This window comes from Pelophylax lessonae, assembly GCF_965119305.1.
Source record: "Pelophylax lessonae genome assembly, chromosome: 2".
Taxonomy (NCBI): Eukaryota; Metazoa; Chordata; class Amphibia; order Anura; family Ranidae; genus Pelophylax; species Pelophylax lessonae.
The window spans coordinates 591,781,260-591,805,392 of NC_138769.1; the positions used below are offsets into that span (position 1 = coordinate 591,781,260).

At 42.9% G+C, this 24,133-nt stretch overlaps 1 protein-coding gene across 8 annotated transcripts in view; it reads left to right on the forward strand.

The window, feature by feature from the left end:
* The window catches only part of HDAC7 (histone deacetylase 7), a 597,866-nt gene that overhangs the window by 464,149 nt on the left and 109,584 nt on the right, over positions 1–24,133 (forward strand). Inside the window, exon 1 of one of the 8 annotated variants that reach the window (XM_082245363.1) lies at positions 22,085–22,118. The exons of 6 other annotated variants lie outside the window; for them this stretch is intronic. In XM_082245363.1, coding sequence (XP_082101489.1) covers positions 22,100–22,118 — 19 coding nt within the window. In that variant the 5' untranslated portion in view covers positions 22,085–22,099. Of the gene's footprint in view, positions 1–22,084; positions 22,192–24,133 lie in introns of those variants that run through there. One more of the 8 variants, XM_082245367.1, reaches the window with a different exon arrangement.

Sequence of the window (24,133 nt, forward strand, 5' to 3'; positions counted from 1 at the left end):
GGGCCGATTGGAGCCAAACCGGTACTTGCAGTGGAAAAGTGCCATTACATGTACGGGAATCCAGGATGGTGAAAATTCCCCAGCTCCAGGTCTGGGCATTCCCCATTGTGTGCTATGCTGTAGCAGGGTATATAGACTGTGTCTAATTGGTCAGAATGTGTCCTATTGTTTGTAATAATGGTTTCATATCCTTCACGTCTCTGAAATCCCGTGACTTAGTGACATCTCTGTAAATCTGGGTTCCTTCGTGTCACTGGAGAGAAATCATGAGGCTAGCAGAACTGTCTGTGTGCACGGCAGTCTTATTCTATGGGGAACAGTGACTCGTGACAGCCAATAACGATTCAGCTTACTGTTGTATAAAACATATTTTCTTATTGGTTACTGTGGGCTGCTATGAAGCATCTCTCTTAGCACTGCCACATTAAAGCCCCGTCTGCACACACAATCCGAAAATCAGACAGATCACCCAATTTTTTTGCATGTTAGTTGCATATCAAACATGAAGAGATTACAAAAGTTAGGAAAATTCTCGTACGACAGAATAAAAATTCGGAAGTGATGTCCGGTGTTGTAGTGTATTTGTATTGTATTTTCGGATGACATCTGTACTGATTAGATGAAAATCTGGTAATGTTTTCATGCTTGTCCGATCGGATGATATCAGATGAACTGACGTGATTGGCTCTCTAAAACACAGACTCAATAATAGATCTGACTTAAGGCCCGTACACTCTTGACGGAAATCGGACGAAATATCCTCCGATTTTTCTCTCTCATGCTCAGCGGTCATAACCGTTTTTAGTTGACAGTGCATAAATGTTCATGAAATTTCTCATCCTATTTTTATTTTTTTATGACATTTGTTCCTAGACTTCCGGGTTGTCAGCAACTTCAGATCATGCGCGGTCTTTCGTATCCGATTTTTCCATGGACGTACTGCATACACATAAAACGAAAATTGGTCATGTTGGGGACGGACAATAAACATTTTGATGTTTGTCCCTCCGTTTTTTTTTCCGTTGAAAATGTCGGCATCGGCTGCTGAAAGTTGTGTACACACTAGCCGAAAATCATACGATTTTACCTCTGACGGGAATTTTCTGCAGTGTGTACCCCACTTTAGGGCTCATGTACACAGGGCAGTTGAACGCTGGAAACTGACAGCTGGAAAGGGACAGTGAAAAACATCAGTTTTCCAGCTTTTACATACCAAGTTTATGCGAGTTTAGCAGCAGTTATGAGCATTGAAGAAGTACAGGAATCTTTTCTAAAGTCGGGGCGACTTCAGTAGTGCTAAATATGACTAAGCTCTCATTGACTAATATGGCATTTCACATGTCACGCAACTTAGGCCTGTTCACACCTGAGCGTTTTTCAGCTCGTCTCTGAAGTCTCAAAATGCCCAACAAGCAAAATCCCATTCATTTCAATGGCGGCCCCTGTTCACATCAGAGCGTTTTGTCGCCTGAAGCAAAACGCCTGAAGCTCAAAAAAGTGCATGAGCTTCTTTTTTGGCATATTACAAGCGTTTTTGTTAGATGTCAATGTCTACCTCCAAACGCCTGAAAAAAGCCAGAAAAAACGCCTGAAAAAAGCCCAAGAAAACGCCTGAAAACAATGCGCTCAGGTGTGAATGGAGCCTTAGGATCTCACAAGTCGGATCCCAAGTCGCTGCAGTGTGAACTGAGCCTTAAGTTGGTAATATGTTAATGTTTCATTAAATAAAAGTGCTGCTTATTTAAAGTAAAACCTGGTGATCCTTGACCCTGGGGGTCCTTGTTCAGGCATTTCCTGACAACTCTGTCATTGTCCTCCAGTTGTGCTAGTGCTGTGTCACAAGAGGCTACCAATGGAGACAAGATGTCATTTCAACACACACACACAAGTGGACCATACCTGGGTAGTCACCATTGGGAAACTTGCTTCTAGAAATGCCATGCAGCCATTTCTGGAGTACATGTAGAAAGGAAGTGGCTGCAAAGAGGGCAAAGGAGATCAGCAGTACTGAGATGTAATAAAGATAGAAAACTTTACTTTTTTTTTAGGAAAACAAAAATTGTTTATGATATATCATGGATCAGTAATTACTAATTTGGTAAGATTTATATCTACTTGAAAGCATTTTGTGGTGTGGATTGATACTGCAGATAATGTAGTTGGTGGTTATCACCTGTGGAATCTATTCAGGTGTCTCCTATAATATTCTGCTTTTGCAGATTATCCCATTGTAGTTATAATGGTGTTTTTCAGCACTTAGACTTGAAATCAGATGCAGAGATTTGCTGTCCTAATGGAGATATTCTCCAGGCAAGCAAATGAAGAGGTTCTTTCACCACATGCCTGACATCTCTGTAAGGGCTCTTTCACACGGAGCGGACCGCATTGCGATCCGCTCCGGCACTTTTCTTTTTTTCACGGACACGGATGACATTTTTGTCATCCGCTCCATATGTCCGCATATCATCCCATCCATTTGCGGATGATATACGGACATAATGTAAGTCTATGGGCATTGTGGTTTTTGCTTCCTTTCCGTTTTTTTCAACGGAACAAAAATAGGGTTCTGTTCCGTTCCAAAAAACAGAACAGAACTGAAAGGAAGAAAATCGGATGTCAGCGGATGGTCATCCGCTGACATCCGCAATCCCATTGACTTACATTATGTCCGTATATCACCCATAAAAAAATAGGATGATTTACGGACATGCGGAACGCCCGTGTGAAAGGGCCCTAAATCACAGAAAAGAGTGCTGCTGGTTCCAGGGTTCTAGCGAGTGAGAATGCGTACATCTCTCTCCTTCCTTCCTTTCCCTTCTAGGTTACCCAGATTGCATGCAGCTGTTTGTATATTCTTAGTCTTCATCAGTGTAAAGGAAAATGCTTAAATAAATACAATGAGGAATTTAATCTGTGCATCCAGAATCTGTAGCAGCCAATCCGCTTCTAGCTTCATCTTGTCCAGTTATGCTTTGAAAATGATAGCTAGAAGCTGATTGGTTGCCATGCACACCTGCCCCAGAATCTGTCTCCTCCAGTCTTTGTATAATCTCCTCAATGTATCCACTCAGCTTCTTCCAAACAAGGTGTAGACGGCTTGGTGATCGGGTGGTCAGTTGCCCAGCCCTCTAGCATTGGAATAAAATATATGATAGAGTTGTTTCCTAAGGCAGATGCAGTGGAAGCTACAAAGGCTTTGGAAGCTTCTCAATGTGAAGTAATTAGTAGATTTTTTTTGGGGTGAAAAAGTTAGGTTTAGTGTAATGCATTTGTGACCGTTACAAGGTCCTAAAATAAAATCTGAAGTGCCATGTACTTGTATAAAGTGGATAATTCTGCTTTAGGGTTGCCTAATTCCTTTGCATTATAAATGTGATTTTGCAAGCGTTGGAGGGAACAAATCATATGAGTCAGGGTTTGCTCTTCCGCTACAACTGGGTTAGTATATTTGTGGTGTACAAGCCCTTGTCAGAGAAGGTTTGCTGTTTTATTTACACTCAAACCTTTTTACCCCAGAGGAACCCAAATAATCATTTTCAGGCCTCGGAGAACACCTAAAACCAACTCATTGGGGGTCAGCTTACATTGGTGGTCAGTGGGAAAAAGTGGATTGCCAAAAAAGATGACTAGTGTAACTCTGCTAGCTCTGCTGAGTGGAGTTGGACCCAGAACAATTGGAAACAGGTTTGTGGGCGCTTCTACCTTTAATGATTAAGACCTGATGGCCGAAACGTGTAAGGCTCCTTTCATATGTAGGCGTTTTGGGGGCGTTTTTCTGCTCTAGGATCAGCTCTCAAAACGCCCAACAAGACAAATCCTATTCATTTCAATGGCCCCTGTTCACATATGAGCGTTTTGACTCTGTGAGCAAAACGCCCAACGCTCAAAAAATTTCATGAGCTTCTTTTTGGGCAGATTACAGGCGTTTTCCATTGGTCTCTATTCAATCTAAAAACGCCTGCACAAAAAACGCCTGTAAAATGCCTGTAATAGCAACGCCAAGATGTGAACGTAGCCTTAAGTGTTTTACAGCAATTATACTACATGCTTCTTCAATGAAGGAAAGACATTTATTTGAATGCCATCCTGAGTGCTGACCATTTCTTCTGGGACCCAGAACAATACAGGCACCATCAGACGGGAGATCAATCAGCCATGGCTCAGGGAACCCCCTGCAACCACCGTAAGAACCCTATTAACTGCTGCTTGATGGACATTTACCATCTCTCTGCTCATGGATCTCTTAGAACCGAGGGATTGGTGGTCCTCGATCTCTTGTTTCTCAGTGTTAGAGCCAATGGCATCCACCAAGGTGAGTATGATTCAGGAAAAAACAGATTTCCATACTTTTCTAAACTTAAAGTGGTGATGTAGGCAAGTCCCTTCTGTTGGGTTTTTATTGCCCCATTAGGGAGATTTGCCGCTGTATTTTGTACTTGTGACCATCTTAGATTGTAAGCTCTAACGAGCAGGGCCCTCTGATTCCTACTGTAATAAAGTGTATTGTATTTGTACTGTCTACCCTCAAGTTGTAAATAGCTGCGTAAACTGTCGGCGCTATATAAATCCTATATAATAATAATAATTTGCCACCAAGAAAGAATATGAGGAGAAAGCCAAAGTTTTAGATTTGCCTTCAGGACATGCGGTAAGACAGAATCTTCCAATGGGACAGCAGTTCCAGGGACAACCGTCTAAGAGGAGATTTCAGTCACTTTTTGTATTCCCTCTATCTTCTCTTGTGTCTCTGGGACAGGAAGTAAAGGGAAAGTTTATTAAATAGTATACCCGGCAAAATAAATGACTGGCATTTCCTTCTCTATTCTTTCTAAAACTAACAATGACGTTTTGGCTTTACAAATATATACATGCCATACATGCCAGATAGCAGAGGGTGACCAAAATGAGTTTCAGAGACCCAGTCTACCTTTGGGTAGTGCATAATACCCTGTTGTATGAAAGGAAAAGATTCTAGGTGTGCTTCACACCTGAGCAGTTTAGATGTGGTGCGTTACAAAAAAAAATCCTGCTTGCTGCATCTTTGATGGCTTTTATGAAAGCGTATGTTCTAGAGTTCAATGGTAACGCATCTAAAATCCAAAGTGCGCTGCACAGATGTGAACCAGCCGCAAATCTCTGGACTTTGGAAGCTTTCATTGTTTGTGATGGAATTCAGGAAGGAAGGCTTTCTGGAAACATTGTAATTGTTGGTATTGGTTCCTTGTTTACAATATCTAGTATAGAGCAGTGGTTCTCAGGCACTGGACCCGGCCTTCTGCTGGGCTGCAGCCTCACTTCTGCCAGGCCACCACTTCCTGTCTGCTGGGCCTACAGGGCGCTCACTTCTGCCAGGCCGCCGCTTCCTGTCTGCTGGGCCTACAGGGCACTCACTTCTGCCAGGCCGCCGCTTCCTGTCTGCTGGGCCTACAGGGCACTCACTTCTGCCAGGCTGCCGCTTCCTGTCTGCTGGGCCTACAGGGCACTCACTTCTGCCAGGCCGCCGCTTCCTGTCTGCTGGGCCTACAGGGCGCTCACTTCTGCCAGGCCGCCGCTTCCTGTCTGCTGGGCCTACAGGGCACTCACTTCTGCCAGGCTGCCGCTTCCTGTCTGCTGGGCCTACAGGGCACTCACTTCTGCCATGCCGCCTCTTCCTGTCTGCTGGGCCTACAGGGCGCTCACTTCTGCCAGGCCGCCGCTTCCTGTCTGCTGGGCCTACAGGGCACTCACTTCTGCCAGGCCGCCGCTTCCTGTCTGCTGGGCCTACAGGGCACTCACTTCTGCCAGGCCGCCGCTTCCTGTCTGCTGGGCCTACAGGGCACTCACTTCTGCCAGGCCGCCGCTTCCTGTCTGCTGGGCTGCAGCCTCACTTCTGCCAGGCCACCGCTTCCAGTCTGCTGGGCCTACAGGGCACACTTGCTTTGCTCCTAGGTCACTGCCCGCCCTGGTGCGGACAATAATATTTGAGCTCTGTAAGTGTCTCCTACTTGTGTGATTTTAAATACCCAGTCGTCAGCTCCTCTTCCCAAGACAGAGAATTAGTCCCAAATGATTATCTTTGAATGGAACACGGAGAAGGAAGATGAAATATGGAGAGACATGTTGGACATAGAGTGGTGGAAGGGTCTTCAGAATTTGACCTGTTCTTCTGCTCAGACAAATTTTTTATTGAGGTCAACTGCGTGCAGTAATTTAACCCTTTCTTGTTGGTAATGGTGAAATGGTACAGCTTGAAAAAATACACTGGCAGTGTATTCCTCAATGTCAAACAGTCATGTCAGTCTTAGCACCAGAGGAGCTTACACTCTCATGTCCCACCACAGTCACACACTACTATGATGTCTGTTATACATTTACACTATATAGCTCTGGCCTATTCCACAGTGCTGCCACTACAGTTACACATTTTATACAGCTGTAAGCTGTTCTACAGAGATAGAATAAGCCAGAGTGAGAATGAGGAAAAATAAATTATAATTGCCTTTTTCCATCTGTCTGGTAAAATTCCAATACTTAATATTTTCATCTGATTGCTCCCTCTTTAATCCATTTTATACACATTTTTGCATTCCCATACTTTTATTGAACAAGTATAAACCTTTTATTCTACTGTTGTGGCATGGAAGGTTTGGGAAGAGATTACCGGGCCCTGGTCTCATTTAAGGCTGAGAACCACTGCTATAGAACATGCTGAATGATTTACCAAAACTGGAGAGTGTAAAATCTGGTGCAGCTATGCATGGTAGCCAATCAGTTTATAACTTCAGCTTGTTTAAATTAAAGTGATAATCAAGTCTTGTTATACTTACCTGCTCTGTGCAGTGGTTTTGCAGCCCAGGTCCTCCTCTTCTCGGGTCTCTCACCGTCACTCCTGTTGAGTTGCCCCCACACCAAGCAGCTTGCTACGGGGGAACTCGAGCTGAGCCGCTGCTCTGTGTCCATTCAGACTCATTCTCTCACTGACTTTGATTGACAACAGCGGTGTCAATGGTGCCCGCTGTTGTGTCTCGGTCATTTAGGAGGGAGAGTCCCAGGCGGCCGAGTCTCTCGTTTAACATCTATGTTAAATCCGAGAGTGCAGTCTGCAGCTGGACCGGAGGGGAGACATCTATCATCGGCTTATCCATTGCGCAGAGCAGCCCTGATTCTCTTCTTCTGGGGTCCCCCACCGACGCTTCTGGCTCCTCTTGCCTTCAGAGTGCCCCAGTGGCAAGCTGCAAAGTACGGACGATATTGTGCAGCTGGCCATCTTATGGATATTTTTTGCTGTTTTGCTTTACATTGATGTAAGTGCAACCCTTTATTTTAATACATTTTGTAATGGTTTTAGGCTTTGTTGGACTCTCTGTTGTATTAATGGGGAGTATGATCACCGGGATAACTGAGCGTTGACGATCCCCCAGGAGACCCTTTCCCAATTCAATCGTGTGGTGACCCACAGCCCTGGTTGAGCGATAAAGGTGTTTAAGGACCTCTATGGTCTTAGTATCTGGTAAACAGACTACCCGTTTGGTGGTGGATTTTACACATTGGTGGTGGAAGGATTCACACTGAGTCACAAGGACCAGAACCACAAGGATTATTCTCTGTTGATTTTGTGCACTGGTGTTTCTTACATATGGACATTACTCAGCAAATAATGGTCACAATAATATAGAACTGGTGTTTCTTACATATGGACATTACTCAGCAAATAATATTCACAATAATATAGCGCAACTTTATTATTGTTCTCGTTTATCATTGCTGGATCAAGATGGGGCTCAGGTAAGTATTTGGGGGGCTAAGGGGGACTGCTGCACACAGAAGGTTTTTTATCTTAATGCATAGAATGCATTAAGATAAAAAACCTTCTGCCTATAGAAGCACTTTAAGCTTTGACACAAAAAACCTGGATGCTGATTGGTTTCTATGCAGAGCTGAACCAGGTTTTGCACTCTCCAGTTTTAGTAGATCACCCTATGTGTTCCTCTGAGAAAATACAATAGAGGAATTTCCCTTATTACTCAGTGGAGTTCTGTTTGAAAAATGAGGCTCTGGCCACAGGTCTGAGACGAGAAGTTCATACCAAAGTTAACAACATCATGGCAGTGATATATGGTGTAACCTTTTTTGGTTCATGCATTTGGCATTCGAGTATTTTCTGCACAGAACGCAGATTCTTGCCAGCCGAGCTAGAAGAATATCCTGCGTAAAATACGTGCCTAAAGTACTCATGATTTAGATACGTATAGATACTACAGGTACTACAGTTCCGGGCACAGCTGTTTTCTCTCTCTTTCTTTTTTATTGTATGCTGAGCGATCAATCACTGCTAATAGCTCAGTTCTCAGAGCTTCGAGAGCAGCGGGGTGGTGACTGTCAATCACTGGCTCTCTGCTCTGCCCTCCCCACACTGAGAGGCTGAGTCAGATGCCAGTCCAGGCATGTGGGCAGATCCCAGCATATGGTCGCAATCCTTTCCTGAGCCAGGGCCGGCTCTGTGACATCGGCCAACAGTGGACTTTAGCCTGCTGTCTGCTGAAAACGAGTCACAGGAGTGCAGAACAAACTGCACTCCTGTGATTCACAGAAGAAGTACAGGGAAACGAGCTTTGGCTGTACTTCGTCTTTTAACAAATTCTCCCACATAAGTCTTACCTGTTTATCTGCACCCATCTATTGTTTTCGACCGTTCAAAGTTCAGAATTTTTACAGCTTGTCTGAGCTTCAGAGGTGCAGAGCTGAAGTTACATTCTGTAGAGCTCTGAGAGCTGATTGGAGGGAAAGGACACCCCTCCCCCTACACACACACACACACACACACACACACCAGCCAAGATTCGAGCTGAGGCTGTCAATCAAAGGTTGTGTGCTGGCGATCCCTCCCCTGTCTCCTCTTTACCTTTTGGTACAGAAAAACTTGTCAAAAGGGACTCATGCAGATAGAGAAACGAGGCAGCAGAGAGAAATTACACTTAGAGCTCTGGAATGAGATACATACACTCTATAGAGGGATATGCTCTGTTCCGATTTCATGTCTGAGGTTTACAACTATTTTAAGGGACACCTTGAGCATCCTCCTTGAACCTCTTTCTCTCAAGACTAAGCTTACAGAGAAGCCATCCAGTGCAAGCCTAATTTGCAACTACCAGATGTTGTTTAAATTGCATAAAGTCATTTTTCAATGTGAATATTACCCAATTTTTCGGAATCCAGGATGTGGGTTGCCATCGTCCCAATGAGACATAAACAAAGTCAAAAAGCCTCTTATTAGGTGGGACTGTATAGGCCTATATAGTCCCACCTAATTAGGGGCTTTTTTGCCTTTTGTTAAAGTAATTGTTCAGGTTACTGTAGGGCCCCTTTTACACGGGCCAGATCCGTTTTTTTCTGAGCAGAGCGGCCAGATGACAGGTCCGTGTCCGCTCTGCTCTATGGGCAGAGTCTGCCTGCCAATCAGATCTGGCCAGACAGAGGGGAACGGATCCCCATACATTTTATTTTTGCCGTATTGGACCAAACCTGGAGGTAGGTAGGTGTAGACAGACCCAAGTCCGTTTACATCTGACTGCCCAGGAGAATGGAAGGTCCGATCAAATGGACAGGTGGACCTGAGTGAATCACTCGTGGTAAAGGGGCCTTATAATACGTTGTGACTTTTGAACTTTCCTAAGTTTGCTGGGAATTATCTAGCCCTGGAAGGTGTTCTGTGAGGCTGAAGATGACTACAAGAGATGCATTTGGTCTATAGCGGCTCAGCGGCATTCAAGCAAAGCTCCAGACTCCTATTGAATGGAACAAGCACACGTTATATTAGCCATCTAATCCTGACAGAACATGGATATGCTTCCTCTCATTTTGCTTTCCTTTGCCCAGTCATTGCGAGATGACAGTCCTGAGCCGTAGCTGGCATTCGCCTCGCTCGCCTCGCAGACATTTATTCTACTTGACGTAGAGAGCTGAGTAGGGGATATCAAATAAATGTCAGGCTACATAGAGACAAATAACTTGATATTCAGCCCCCAAAGTGATTTGTCCTCAGCCACATGGAGTGCTGGCAGGACTGAGTTCCTTCCACCCACAACATTCTGATTTTAAAGAGCTGTGCTGTAATAAGCAGACAACATTACTTCCCAAAGAAAGCCACAAAATCTCCTGCTGGCACAGTGTCAGATTGCCAACTGCGCCTGTGATCGGTTTTGCCGAGGAGCTGCCAAGTGCATTAAGGAGGAAACTGATCTTGTGCATTTAAACAAAGCAGTCATGATCCCTGAGCAGTAAGCTCTGAAAGCCCCGGCATCTGAATGTGTGCTTTTTTTCATAGTCCCCCTTCATGAGCCTGCCAAGCAGGTCTGTCCAGTTATGGATTCTTTATATCCAAGCCAAGAACTTTAACCCATTCACAAGGGAATTGACAGGTGGCACCGTAGGGGAAAGTCATTTTCTGGCAACTGTTTCTTTATAGAATAACAATCCCCTTCTTATGTCATTTATTAGATATTAAAATATTTTAGAAGATGGGACAGTCTTTTAGAAATGCCTTTGGAAACCTCCTGTATTGAATTGTTACTCCTGAATAGGACTAGTACGACGAGGCTGTATGATGATTCATGTGCAGTAAAACCTTGGATTGCGAGTATAGTTCGTTCCGGAAACATGCTTGTAATCCAAAGCACTCTTATATCAAAGCAAATTTCCCCATAGGAGATAATGGAAACTCAGACAATTCGTTCCACAACCATTTATTCATGAGTCCTTCAGTTTATAGTCCATATAAAAACATTATAGCAATGTGATGTGTTGTGTAACCATAAAATGTCCATCTACAAATGGCGCCTCCACAAGGGGATTAGAAGCAAAATCCAGCAGGAGCTACAGAGTATAATAGAGAAGAGAGGCGCCTCTAAGTGTAGCAATATGGTTACATTTAATGAAGGTTCAACATTTAGCAACTCACATGCTTGATGATTATAAGTGCCGGTTCACACTAACACGGCACGACTTCGGGGGCGACCTGTGAAGTCGCGTGCACCGCGACTTGCACGGACTTCATATAATGAATGTCAATGCAAATCGCTCCGATGTTGCCCCAAAGTAGTACAGGAACTACTTTCTAAGTTGGAGCGACTTGAGTCGCTCCTATTAAAACGGTTCCCGTAGCACTGCATGGACCGCGACTTGTCAGGCTGACCAGTCGCGGTAGTGTGAATAGGCACTAAGAGACACATCTAAGTATGAAGGCATCCAGTGTAAAGCTGTCCACATAGACCAGGGGTCTTCAAACTATGGCCCTCCAGTTGTTCAGGAACTACAATTCCCATCATGCCTGGTCTTGTGTGTGAATGTCAGAGTTTTACAATGACTCATGGGATGTGTAGTTCCACAACAGCTGGAGGGCCGTAGTTTGAGGATCCCTGACATAGATCATCCTCTCACCGCCGGCTCTCACTGTTGTCAGTCTGCAGTGGTGACTGGGAAGACTACCCTGCAGTAGAGTGATCTGAAAGCGAGGCTTGAAGCACTCGTAGAGCACAGCGGGAAAGGGATGGCGGTGTGGAGGATGGTCTATGTGGACAGCTTTGCCCCAGATGCCTGCGTACTTAGATGTGTGTTTTATTCATCAGCCATGTAAGTTGCTAAATGTTGTACCTTCATTAAATGTAACCATATTGCTACACTTAGAGGCGTCTCTCTTCTCTTATATACTCAGTTGTGACATGACGCTACTTCTATGTCAAGACATCGCTTGTCTATCAGGTCAAAATGTATAAAAAAATTTTGCTTGTCGTGAAAAACACTTTCAAACCAAGTTACTTTCAGTCCAAGATTTTACTGTATATGTGAACCCTTACCTTGTAAAACAACCCATTCAGTTTAAAATGGGAATGAAAGACAAAACGTGTGTGTGAAAAAAAAATGTGTATATATATATATATTATAAATACCTTTATGTTTATTCTTTTATGAGTGAAAACATAGCCTTCATTTTCAGCTGCATAGAGACTTGGATAGCTGGGGTTGGAGAAGCAGCAGTACACTGATCTTCCCAGTAAATGGGTGTGCAGGGCGGCACTTGTCAGCAGAATTCTTGGCCAATGGAGGACAGGCAGGCACACCGGGTATATTACACAAAGGACACAATACAAAGAAAACAGGGGACTTTTTAACACATGGTGCAACAGCGTAAAACGTGTAAATTGATGTTTCATCCCTTTTTCTTTTTTTTTATTGTATTAGTGAATATTTTTCTTAAAACATGTTTAGGACTCATGCACACTGCAGCTAAAAAAAAAAAAAAATGCTTCTACAGGCATTTGAGCTTCTACGTATTTCAGCTTGAAGAAGCTTGTGCTTTTTTTTTTGTGCTCTTTTGCACATTTTTTTGAACATACATTTTTTTTTTTTTTAGCTCAGCTAATTTGTTCTGTTTTTTTATTTTTTTTGTGCGTTTTCAAGCTTTTTTTTCACTTTTGCATGCCTTTTCACGCTTTTTGGCACTTTGGTGTCATTTCTGCTGGAAAGCTTTTCTCAAAAACGGGAGTTTGGTGGGGTTTTTTTCTGCCTGAAAGGGCTCATGCACACTGCATAAAAATCTGCTTTTCCAGGCATTTGAGCTTTTATTTCAGCTTGAAGAAGCTTGTACTTTTTTGTGCTCTTTTGCACTTTGAGCATTTTTTTTTTTTTTACATGAAACCTCCCCTTTTTCCAATTTCTTTGTGCACTTTTGAGCTTTTTTTTTAGTTTTTCTGCTCTTTTTAAACTTTTTTTTTTTTTACGCTTTTTCATGCGTTTTTGGGCACTAGGCGTCATTTCTGCTCAAAAGCTCCTCTTAAAAAATTGAGTTTGTTGGGGTTTTTTTTATTTTTCTTCCTGTAAGGATTCTTGCATACCGCAGCTCAAAAAAAATCCCCTTTTCCAGACTTTTGAGCTTTTATATCAGCTTGAAGAAGCTTGTACTTTTTTTGGGCTCTTTTGCATTTTTTTAAAGAGCTTCTTTGAGCTCCTGTGAGCTTCTTTAAACTTTTTTGAGCTTAAATAGAATAATTGTATCAAATAAAAGTTCATGGAGATCAAGACACAAAAGATGTCAAAGGGTGTCGGAATGTGCATCTAATTTCCTCTTGTCGGTGTGTCTGTGATCCGATATCACTTTTTTTTCCACAAACCCTCCTATTTTTTTATGTGTTTTCAAGCTCCGTTGAGCTTTTTCGTGCACTTTTGTGCGTTTTTGGGCACTTAGACGTCTTTTCTGCTCAAAAAACGCGAGTTTGGTGGGGGGGGGGGGGGGGGTTTCTGCCTATAAGCGCCATATGCTGGTAAAACCCTGAAAAAGCCATGGTGTGCATGGACACATTGGCTAACATGGAGGGGAGTTTCCAGGCAGAAAAAATGTGAGCTCAAAAAAGCTCAAACGCCTATAGGAGCCGCTTCTTTGAGATGCATGGGACTCCCAGATGATAGATAGAGCATACCCAGGACTGTCTGCCTTTTTGCTGGCATCCAAAAACCAAGTTAGTGCAAAGCTGGCCATACATGCCAAAATTGCCCAATTCACAATAAACAGCACAGATGGACAAATCTGCAGTGCTGGCTATTGAATTCTGACAGCCACCACCCCCGGCTGTGAAAAAATATCCAAACAGTACCCGTATCTCATTGGATGTAGGTGCTGCTTGGTGGAGAATTTATTTTCTGACCAATTTTTTTCTAAAATAATTATTTTTTTATCAACGAAACACCTGCTACCAATGCACTGCCATCAATGTATCATGGTGGGGTGGTAATGTTTTTTTTTTTTCTTCAGGAGAACTGCGACCTTTTGATACATTTTAGACTTTGAATGGGGTATAGGGCAAAACATTCAGATTACCCAATTTGTTTTCTCAAAAACTATTTTCTAAAATTCTAAAGCAGTATTGTTACTGGGAATTAGTAGATACAATGAGTGGGGGCTGATGATCTCTAATGAGACAGAACTAGTGTACAGGTCCCTGCAGGAGGTTCACGATCATCCTTAGCAAATGTTTACTTTTAATTATTAAAGAATACGACTTGATAAATCGGATGTTTGCTGTGGGTGCAAAACGCTGTATATATTTTCCTGTGGACCCTGTATCTAGAGCTCTCTGGGTAACCATGGCACAGGGCCTACCCTAGTAACCAGCTTATCACCACTGCTTCTGAATGAGCAGTCCAATTCTAAAACCTATACTTTAAACCATGGGTGTCCAACCTTTCGGCTTCTCTGGGCCACATTGAGTGTAGAGAAATTTTCTCGGGCCGCATATAAAATATATACTATAGTTAAGGTATATAAGTAATAAAACGCCACCGCGCCCTTACCGTGCTGCCGTGAACACCCCGCCCCAGCACTAATTTAACACAACTAGTGGATGATCCCCTCCAAGGCTGCCTCTGTGGCTGTGAACCCGACTCGACTTCCTTCCTCCCCAGCAGAAAAGAAAAAAAAATGGTCAGGGGGCAGTGGGCCGCATTGCCTGCGATTCCGGGCCGCAGGTTGGCCATGCCTGCTTTAAACCATGATCAGCCCTCCACAATAAGGCTATATGTAGGCACCATGCTATCCTAACCTAGTTACACATCTTAATGATGAGTTTGGTGGAGTTGTGCCTCCTTGAAATGCACTTTTAAGCAGATTCTAGATTTTGCTTAAAGCAGATTTCCTATTTTCTATTTACAGCTATATTTTGATATTTAGACCAACAAGCAATATAATATAGATATAGTTTTATGTCTCCTGAATTACATTTCAATACCATCTACATACACTTCAACACGCCTTTGCTGAGGCTTAGTGCTGCCCTATGACTGATGCCAAGGCCTACAAATGCTTATAATAAAATTACAATTACAACCTTGCCTCACAAGGTCATTAAAGCACCTGTATGGTTATATTCAACACATAGAGGCAAAAACACGGGGTTCTTTTTATTGCACTTGTTTTTATTACCGTAGATGCCAAGGAATGTTCCAAACAAACTGAGAACCCACCCATATATACAGTATGTGTGTGAGATGGAGATATGTATGCCCTTTTACGAAAATTGTTTTTCTATCGTGGACTGTTTTGAAGCATTTAAATGCATTATCTGGAACGTATTTATCATTAATGATTGTGAATATTGATTTTCCTACAGTTTGTCTAGTATAATAACCATTGACATTATCCAAGCATCAACCTTTAAATGAATGAAGGTCAACTCCCTTGCGTTATTAAAGAGCATTGTGGGGAAACTCTGACATAGACAAACAGGCTCCATTGTGTGTCCAGGAGATGCTTACTTACCTCTGTTTGATGCCACCATATTGGTGTCCTGTCAGACTGATGATACCATTTTTTACTCTGAGTACTCCCACATTTTTTGAACAAGCAGATCATATTCCCCGGATTTTAAGCAGGGTTATGAACACTTGATAGGGGAGTTGGCCTCAAACACTCACCTAGTGTGGGAGTGTAGGCCACCACTCTGTCTCAGCACTCTGGGCCATCGCCATCTTCTGTTCTGACATCATTAGGGGACCATCTGTCTCCTCCAGGTTTTTTGAGCACTTTAAAATGTAAACCAATATATATCAGGAGTTCCCAAACTATGGGTCGGGACCCACTGGTGGGTCGAGAGCTGCGTTTGAGTCGGTCACGCTGAGCCGGAAATCACTGAGAGCGGGCTTGCTTAAATTGTGCTGTGCGAGCCCGCGCAAATTACAGAGAGCCAGAGCAGTCAAATCGTGATGGATTCAGGGCCCTGCTCACGCAGTTTACGGACGCTGGTCTGCATTTCCCGCAAGGAGGATACTTGCATCAGTGAGTATGTATGTAGGGTGTTATGTAGGATATGTTCATGGGGTGCAGAGCCAGCTCCCTCTGTCCTGCTGGCGGCAGCGGTGGTGGCTAGACTGGCAGTGGGATTCTCTCAGCTTTAGCGGGCAGAGACGGCAGCCTTGGTGTCATAGGAGGACCAGGTGGTCCGGCGGTGTCAGGAGTTCATAGCAGCTTCTGTGACCCCAGTAGAGGATCTGAAGGAGAAGAGCCAGGACACCAACACCAGCATAGAGCTCCTCATCATGGAGACTCTGGGTGAGGTGTGCTGGGCCCTGGAGAGGGCAAACAGAGGCTTTACCTTCACTGTGGACCACTGAGAGAGGAAGGAGGGTGAGTGCCATATGGCCTACTGATCACTGTCCTGGGGTGGTTGATTTCTGTCCTCTGCCTGCCTTATACTGTCTATGAGGGTGCTGATTACTTACAACTCTGCTTATATGCCACAGGTTTCTGACCCCTCACTTAGAACATCTGGCAAGTGTATTCAATATTAAATTGAAAAGTAGTAAATTGATATTTTTAATTTAACATCCCCCTCCCTTTAAAATATGCATTATTATTATTTGCATTTATATAGCACCAACAAATTCTGTAGCGCTTTACAATATTCAATTACAAGCAAGTGGGTCCCAAAAAATAACTGTATTCAGAAGTGGATCTCGGCTCAAAAAGTTTGGGAAGCCCTGGTCTATATCATTTACATTACTGACACTGCCTGACATATTGGGGCTTTGCATTACCCTTGATTCAGCCCTCTCCTTCATTCCTCACCTCTGTGTCTTGTCTTTTTAGCATGGGAGTCATCTCCAAAACATACCCCTCATTCATAGCTCCAGACCACAAGAATCTGGTCAATTTATACATTTTCACTATGTTTCCAAAAAAATTCTCAAGTTTCATCTTCTATTCTTGCAGCACCAACTGTATGCTGAGTTATCTATAAATGCCACTCCTCCTTAGCTGTTGTCCCTTGATGCCAACATCTTCACTGGCTTTCATACACTTGTATTATATTATACAGTGTCATGCTTCACCTTGGGAACACTCCCCAACTCCGGTTTTATGTTTCTTTTCTGCTTCTCAGACCAGCCAGTGAAGTCATTCCATGCACAGCTCTTCCATGCACAGCTTTAAGGTTTCCTTTAGGAGCAGTAAAGCTGGCCATACAGCATACATTTCTGTTGTTCAGCATGCAGGCTAAAAGAAAGGAATCTATCAGATTCCTCCATGATTGGATGCAAGTGGTGTTCAGTGGATGATCTTCTGCCCGGTGTACTTTGATTTTTTTGAGGCTATTCATTGGGAACCAGCAAAAATGATAAATGGCCAGTTTAAGATTTTTAGGGAGTAGGGACTGTCTAGGGCTTGTATTTTTAAATGTCAAAATAGTCCAGCATACTTACCACTTTAAAATTATTCATCTTCCCTGCTACTTTATTCATTTGTTATTGAGTAACCAGGTCCCATGACCTTCAGCCACAATCATCTCATTACCTATTGTAGTGTTTCCCTCCTCTTTGATTAAAATCATGTTTGGGCAGGATATTTTTCTCACGTGTCTTGTTTTAGTGCCTGTGTTATTTAGAGCATGTTATTTTCACCCTATTATTTACCATTCAGGATTATGTGATATATTACTGCTTTACCTATAAAGCATAAACGTTTTTCTTGGAACACATTTGAACATTTTAGAAACCTCTCTCTATTCAATCCCATATGCAAAGAAAATACACTTTAACCCAACCCCTGATCTTAAAGCTAATAGAACCCCCAAAGATATCACTGAACCTAATCCTTAACATCAACCTCCCTTAAGTTGGCCATGCACATATATCTTTTTTTCCATTCAGTCTCCAGGCTGAAAGGAATACATTTTACAGATTCCTCCATCCATGGTGCACATTGCAGATGGACAAATCTCCGGCTGCGGTATTGTATTTTGACAGCAGGTCCTTAAACCCAAAAGTTTCACCTTATCCCCTTAGCATAACCCTTAACGTGTTTGTAAACGCAAAAATCAAATATATTCAATCTGTTTCCTAATGTGTTTCAGCAGTGCTTTTCATAATAATATATTATTGCATCGATTTATTCTTCTAGATTACCTGGTTGATCCTTCCAGTTTCCTATCACCAGGTTGAAAACTGACCACACTAGCGAATCCGTGCTAGCATGGTCAGTTTGCGTCCTCAGTCATGCCGTACTCGGACACAGGCAGGCTGCGCAAGTACACGACCTGCCTGTTTCTTCCGTGGCCTGTGTGTGGCCACACCTCCCGGCCATCCCTCTGCTGTTGATTGACAGTGGGTTTCGGAGCCAACCTTGCTGTGAATGGCTGCAGGTCCTCTGGGAAAAGTGAGGTTATGCCACCGTGTATGTGTTTGCGTTCCATCTGCTTGGAAATGCTAAAGCTCAGAGCCATGCGTCACTTCTGATAATGATGTACATGCCTCCAGATTTCAAAACGTCCACCCGCATGTCCGTGATCTGCTAAGCAAGAGAAAGTGATCATGTGACTCTGTTTTATTCTTTCCTCGGCGCTGGCATGTTAACAGCTTGCGGCTTCACAGCCAGGTGCCCACCTCTGCACATGGTAAATGGTCAAGCAGTCTTCTGGGACCTGTCACGTGTCCCAGAAAACTGCAGGGGGGGAGAGGGAGGGAGGAGAACTTCCAATCGTCTAGGCGGTTAGAGCGGGTACCTGTCAAAATCAGATACCCCCCCCCCCCTCGCTCATCAAAAGTGCCAATTCTTCAAGAGGAACAGGGTACGAGTCCTTTAAGCGGAGCTTCCCCTTTTAGGTGGAGCTCCACTTTAACTTAAAAAAAAATCCACACCTATCTCCCTAATTTAACCTTCTTTTCTATCAAGCCACCAATGACGATTACAATGAAACTAGTATTACAACAATAATGCCAAAAAAATCCCTGCATTGAAATGCAATGCCGCAAGCCAAAAACTTTAGCAACAAAATATTATGCTGGAGACCACTGATCCTTCAAAAGAGCTTGACCAGGTTTCAGGTAGACATAGAGGATTGGTTGACAGTCTCTTTAAGGGAAACCTTAAGCCTCGTACACATGCAACGAATTTCCGCCGACTGGTCGTCCGTCTTTTGTCCAGAGTTGTGTTTTGTTGGTTGAAATGTGCTCTAGACTGCACACGAATTTTCCCGCACGACAGAATTCTACTTCAGAAGTGATGTCATGTGTTGGTTTGCTTTCTTTGTGTTCTTTCTTCTCTGAGCATGCCCAGTCTTGCTCATAAGATTTTTTCCTGTCGAAATCTGTACTGACTGCACGAAAATCGGACATGTTTTGACGGAGGACAAAAATTTTATAGCCTACACACCAGAATTTTTTCGGCCGAAAAGTCGGAGTGGGTTGTCGGAAGCATCATACTAACAAGCCAAAAATCGGCATATCGGTCTTCGGACGAAAATTCCCGGCCAAATTTCGACTCGTGTGTACAAGGCTTTAGGGTTCAACTAGACACCCTAACCTGATTTTTCTTGGAGTAAATTCTCAATGGAGTGGGTTTCCCTGCTTAACATTGTCCCCCTGAGATTAGTACAACATGGTGCCAAAGGGGCCTCCTGCAAAGCACAGCCATGCATGCTTGGAAAAACAAGAGAACGCGGCTTTGGACTTACCTGAACCAAATAACAGCATTGCCCTGCAACTGAATGTGTTAATGATCTGACCACCTACTTATGTCCAAGGTAATACTGTGATCAACAATAGGTGGGCGTTGATGACACACATAGCTTTTTATTATGTTATTTCAAATTGGGTACTCCTACTTAGACAGGTCTGACAGTAACATAGATGGATGACATTGAAGCCCGCAAGCTCTATACTACCAAAAATATCATCACTATATACAAAGTGAGTCAGAGGCTTAAATTAACCTGATGTCTCCACCCCTTTGGAGATTTCTGTGGGAACTAAACTATATAAAAGGCTTTTATACTGGAAGCATGGTTATAATGATGATGGGTGTGTGGCTTTTACTTAATCTTATGGTTTCTGAAAATACAATTAACAAGTAATGAAGACAGACTCTGGACATCACATTTGTGGTCTTTAAAGGCAACAAGAGAGAAGATGAGAAGCCGGATTGTTTTATGGTAATTTCCTGCTACTCGAAAAATAGCTTGGCAGTGTTGAACGGTTATATTCATGGACTTTACAAATATTTCTTTTTATTTTAATAAGGAGTTTATATCAAATTTGGAGCCTGCGGTGGGCATCCTATACTTTTAGTTTTATGGAAATATTGGCACATAGCCACTGAAAGAAAATAAAGAACACTACCTTGTTTTACTGGAATTGATGTATACAAGTATGGGTCTAAGTATTACATAAAGGAACTAAAGAACAGATAAACAGCTGGCCATAAACGTAATCCAGCTTCCTATTATGTAGGTTTTCCTGATTTTTTTGCTAGTTTATTAATAGTGTTATTCTTAACTCTGAGCCCTTAAAAATCAACTTTTGAACCATACAGATTTACCTTTGGGTTACATGCCTGGTTGATTAAATAAATTGTCCAGCGAGAAAACCACAGTTTGCTGGCTCTGCTCTCTACACTCTGAATGACGGAAGGCCGAGGTCATTCTGTGCTGCTGCCTAGTGAATGACTCATTCAGGCCCATTGGAAGATGTAAACATCAACAATGTGTAGGTGGTGGCAGCGCGGGCACAGAATGACCTTGTCATTCACAGTTGAGGGTTTTCCACACCTGCGTCACTGCTGCTGCTGCATAATGGTTATTTGTTTACATCTCCCCCTGGCCCTGAATTCACTAGGTAGGGGTGGCAGTACAAATGGCTATGTCCATTTACGCATGCAAATTATTGTGCAAAAGTTTACATGTATACTGCGTAAATACAGTCGAAATCGGACTGTGGATGCAGCTAAATTCTAAGAAGCAAAGCAGCTCACTTACCAGCCAGCCTGCAACAAACCAAATTAACCCTGTCTAACAGTTCACCTCAAAAACAAGGGGTTTAGTTTGCACACATTTGCAAATATATGCTTAAAGTGGTTGTAAAATCAGAAGGGTTTTTATCCTAATGCATTCTATGCATTAAGATAAAAAACCTTCTGTGTGCAGCACAACCCTCAGCCCCCCCAATACCTATCTGAGCCCCATCTCGATGTCCACGACTCAGCCGTCGGGGACTCACCTCCTCCATTGGCTAAGACACAAAAGTGGCGCGATTGACTCCCGTTGCTGTCAATCAAAGTCAGTTAGCCATTGAGAAGAGAGGGGGTAGGGCCGAAATGGCAGCTCCGTGTCTGAATGGACACAAGAAACTGTGGCTTGGCTCGGGTGCCCCCATAGCAAGCTGCTTGCTGTGGGGGCACTCAGAGAGGGAGGGGCCAGTGGATCCAAAGAGGGACCCGAGAAGAGGAGGATCTGGGCTGCTATGTGCAAAACCACTGTACAGAGGAGGTAAGACCCCGTTCACACTGGGGCGGTCGCCTGACAGGTCGCCGTAGGTCGCCTGCCATAGAGAAGCTGTGGACCCGTTCTAATAGGAGCGACACAAGTCGCTCCGACTTAGAAAAAGGGTCCAGAGCTTCTTTGGGGCAACCCGGAGCGACCTGCATAGACTTCAATGTTATGAAGTCCGTGCCGGCCGCTCCGAGGTCACGGTGCGAGCTGCGCACCGTGACCTGTGAGGTCGCCCCCGCAAGTAGCATCGCCCCAGTCTGAACGGGATCTAAGTAGAACATGTTTGTTTGTTTTTTATTGAAAATAAAACAAGACTTTACAATCACTTTAAGCTGCAGCGGCCACATCACAGCACCCCAGTCCTAATTCTATCATTTTGAGAGCACATATATAATAATTGATAGATTAACGGCAGGTATGCACAGAGGGGGTCCACTCCTCCTAAAAGGTACAGGGAACATTGCCACATTGTCCCTTTCTGCCCCCTACTTTACCTGCAGGAGCAGATTGGCCCTTGGGGACATCATTTACTTTAGTAAGTTTTATTGTAGAATCTCTTTCAAAATCACGATTCTTACCAGTGGTTCATTCGGAGTTGTGTCCCCGCAAAGACAGAAGCCAGGCAGATTTTCTTCTTGCTAGGCTTGTCTAGCCGGAGAAGTGGCACGGGCTGGTCCTGCGTAGGGTGATTACAGGAGCCTAAGGCAATGTCCCATTTTCCAGTGGGTGTTACCTCTCCATAATGAAAGCATGGGAACGCGTCTTTCAAAAACATCAGATCCACAGCTGTGATGGGAGGAGGAGAAGGAAAAAGGATGCATTGCCATTTGCAAGGTTACTTGTCTGATTTGCTGTTTGGGATGTCTTATGCACCTGCTACTGAAAAAAGAGTATTTGTGTCTGTAAGGTAGGAAGTCTGATTGATCATCAGGCCACGCTGGACGTCATACACCTCTGATAAGTGGCAGTAATAGCTAACTGCTTTGTTAGGGCAAGGAAAGCTCTTGTTTTCATGAAATACAAGTGTGTTATGAGTGGCTGATGTCATAGGATGGAGAAAGATGTCACTTAAGTGCTTCCTTATGAACACAAATATTGCTTGTGCTTTTACTATAATTGTCGTCGGTTGTCTGAATTTACAGCTGTTTGGGAACTGTTGTAGAATAGAATGTGCTGTATGACATAATGTGAAGGTAATTCGACAGTTTATTGAATGTTGTGACAGAATGTTATTCTCACGTTTCTTTTTGTTGCAGATAACTGATTTATGAGCTAAAAGTTTTTAATATGATGAATAGAAAGTTGTAAAGCATAAAATGACATTGCATGTAGTCTAGACCAGATGGGAAAGTCCACTTAGTGTTGAAATTCTGACACTCAATTCAGGTTACTTTACGCTTTGGTTTTTTTTTTTTTTTTTTTTTTACTAAAATTGAAGAGGACAAAATCTGGTGCAGCTCTAAATAGAAACCAGCTTCCAGTTTTTTATTTTTTTTGTAAAATTCGAATTGAATAAGCTGACGTTAGAAGTTGATTGGCTACCATGCACTGCTCTACCAGATTTTTCACCCTCCAGTTTTAGTAAATCAACCCCTTTTTGATTTCTTGTGTAAAAAAAGTCTATTTGGATCTTAGAATGATGTACACTAAGATGTTGGATTGATTTACTAAAGGCAAATAGGATGTTTACTTTGCAAGGGAGATTTCCTTTAGCTTAGTGAATGTGGTGAAAATTAACTTTGCAAAGAATACCGTCTTGTAAAGCACTGCGGAAACTGTTGGCGCTATATTAATTCTGTATAATAATACCCAATCATGTGCAATGAAAATAAGTTTTGGTTGCACGTGACTGGATGATGGCAGTTAGCAGAGCTTTACCTCATTCACCAAGCTAAGGGAAAATTCCCTTGTAAAGTGACCAGCCTACTTGCCTTTAAAAAATCAACTCCATTGGGTTACATTGGAAACAGTTGAGCACAACTGAAGCAAACTTATAGTTTTTTTTTAATTGTATTGGTTTGTACCACAAACACAATATTAAATAAGTACTAAATCCATTTGTATGTTGAGATGTAGAGGAATAATCGTAGGATGACCATAGTCAGTGTTTGTATGTTTCAAGTCCCTATTATGTAATATTAGCATGCACGTGTGATACCGTTGTTCCTTCATATTTTTATGGCCAGTACAACGTTCTACAGTTTCTAGGAATGGTGTCAAGTGTAAGCATAGGGATGGATGTTTTATACCATGACAACCAAAACTCTGAAACTGGAGTCTGGGAATGTACCTTGCTATGACCTCTCCGGCCTGAATTTTCCACATTCCACTCACCAAGTACTACAGAGACGTAGAGCTTGAACCATAAGGCACTGCGCATGTAACTTTACCAACTACTATTTCTAGGAACATGGAAACCTCTCACAGAATGTGCTTGGGCCTTCTCTCCCTTTCTGCATCTTACTGTGGAGAATTTACATATGAGGATTGCTGTGTGTGAAATAGAACCAAATATATACACAGATATATTAATTTACACCTTTGTCTCTCTAATTATGTTCACCTCACCCTCCCTGCCCTCGCGTCTTTCAGCAGCACTGCGTAGGCACAGTAGCATACTCTGAAAGCCATGGGTGTTGTAATAATGAAGGGGCGGATATCTTTAAAAAAAAAAAACATTTTAGCATCACAGACAAATATATTGTAGTTTTAAAATAAAAACAATTGCGTAATTTTACCAAAAAGTAAAAAGTCTCTCAACTTTTATTGTATGATGTACAAAAGGCCCTCAGAGGTTTATTCATTTACCAGAGGTATGCCATAGTCTGTATTGCCCATTTATGTTTTAG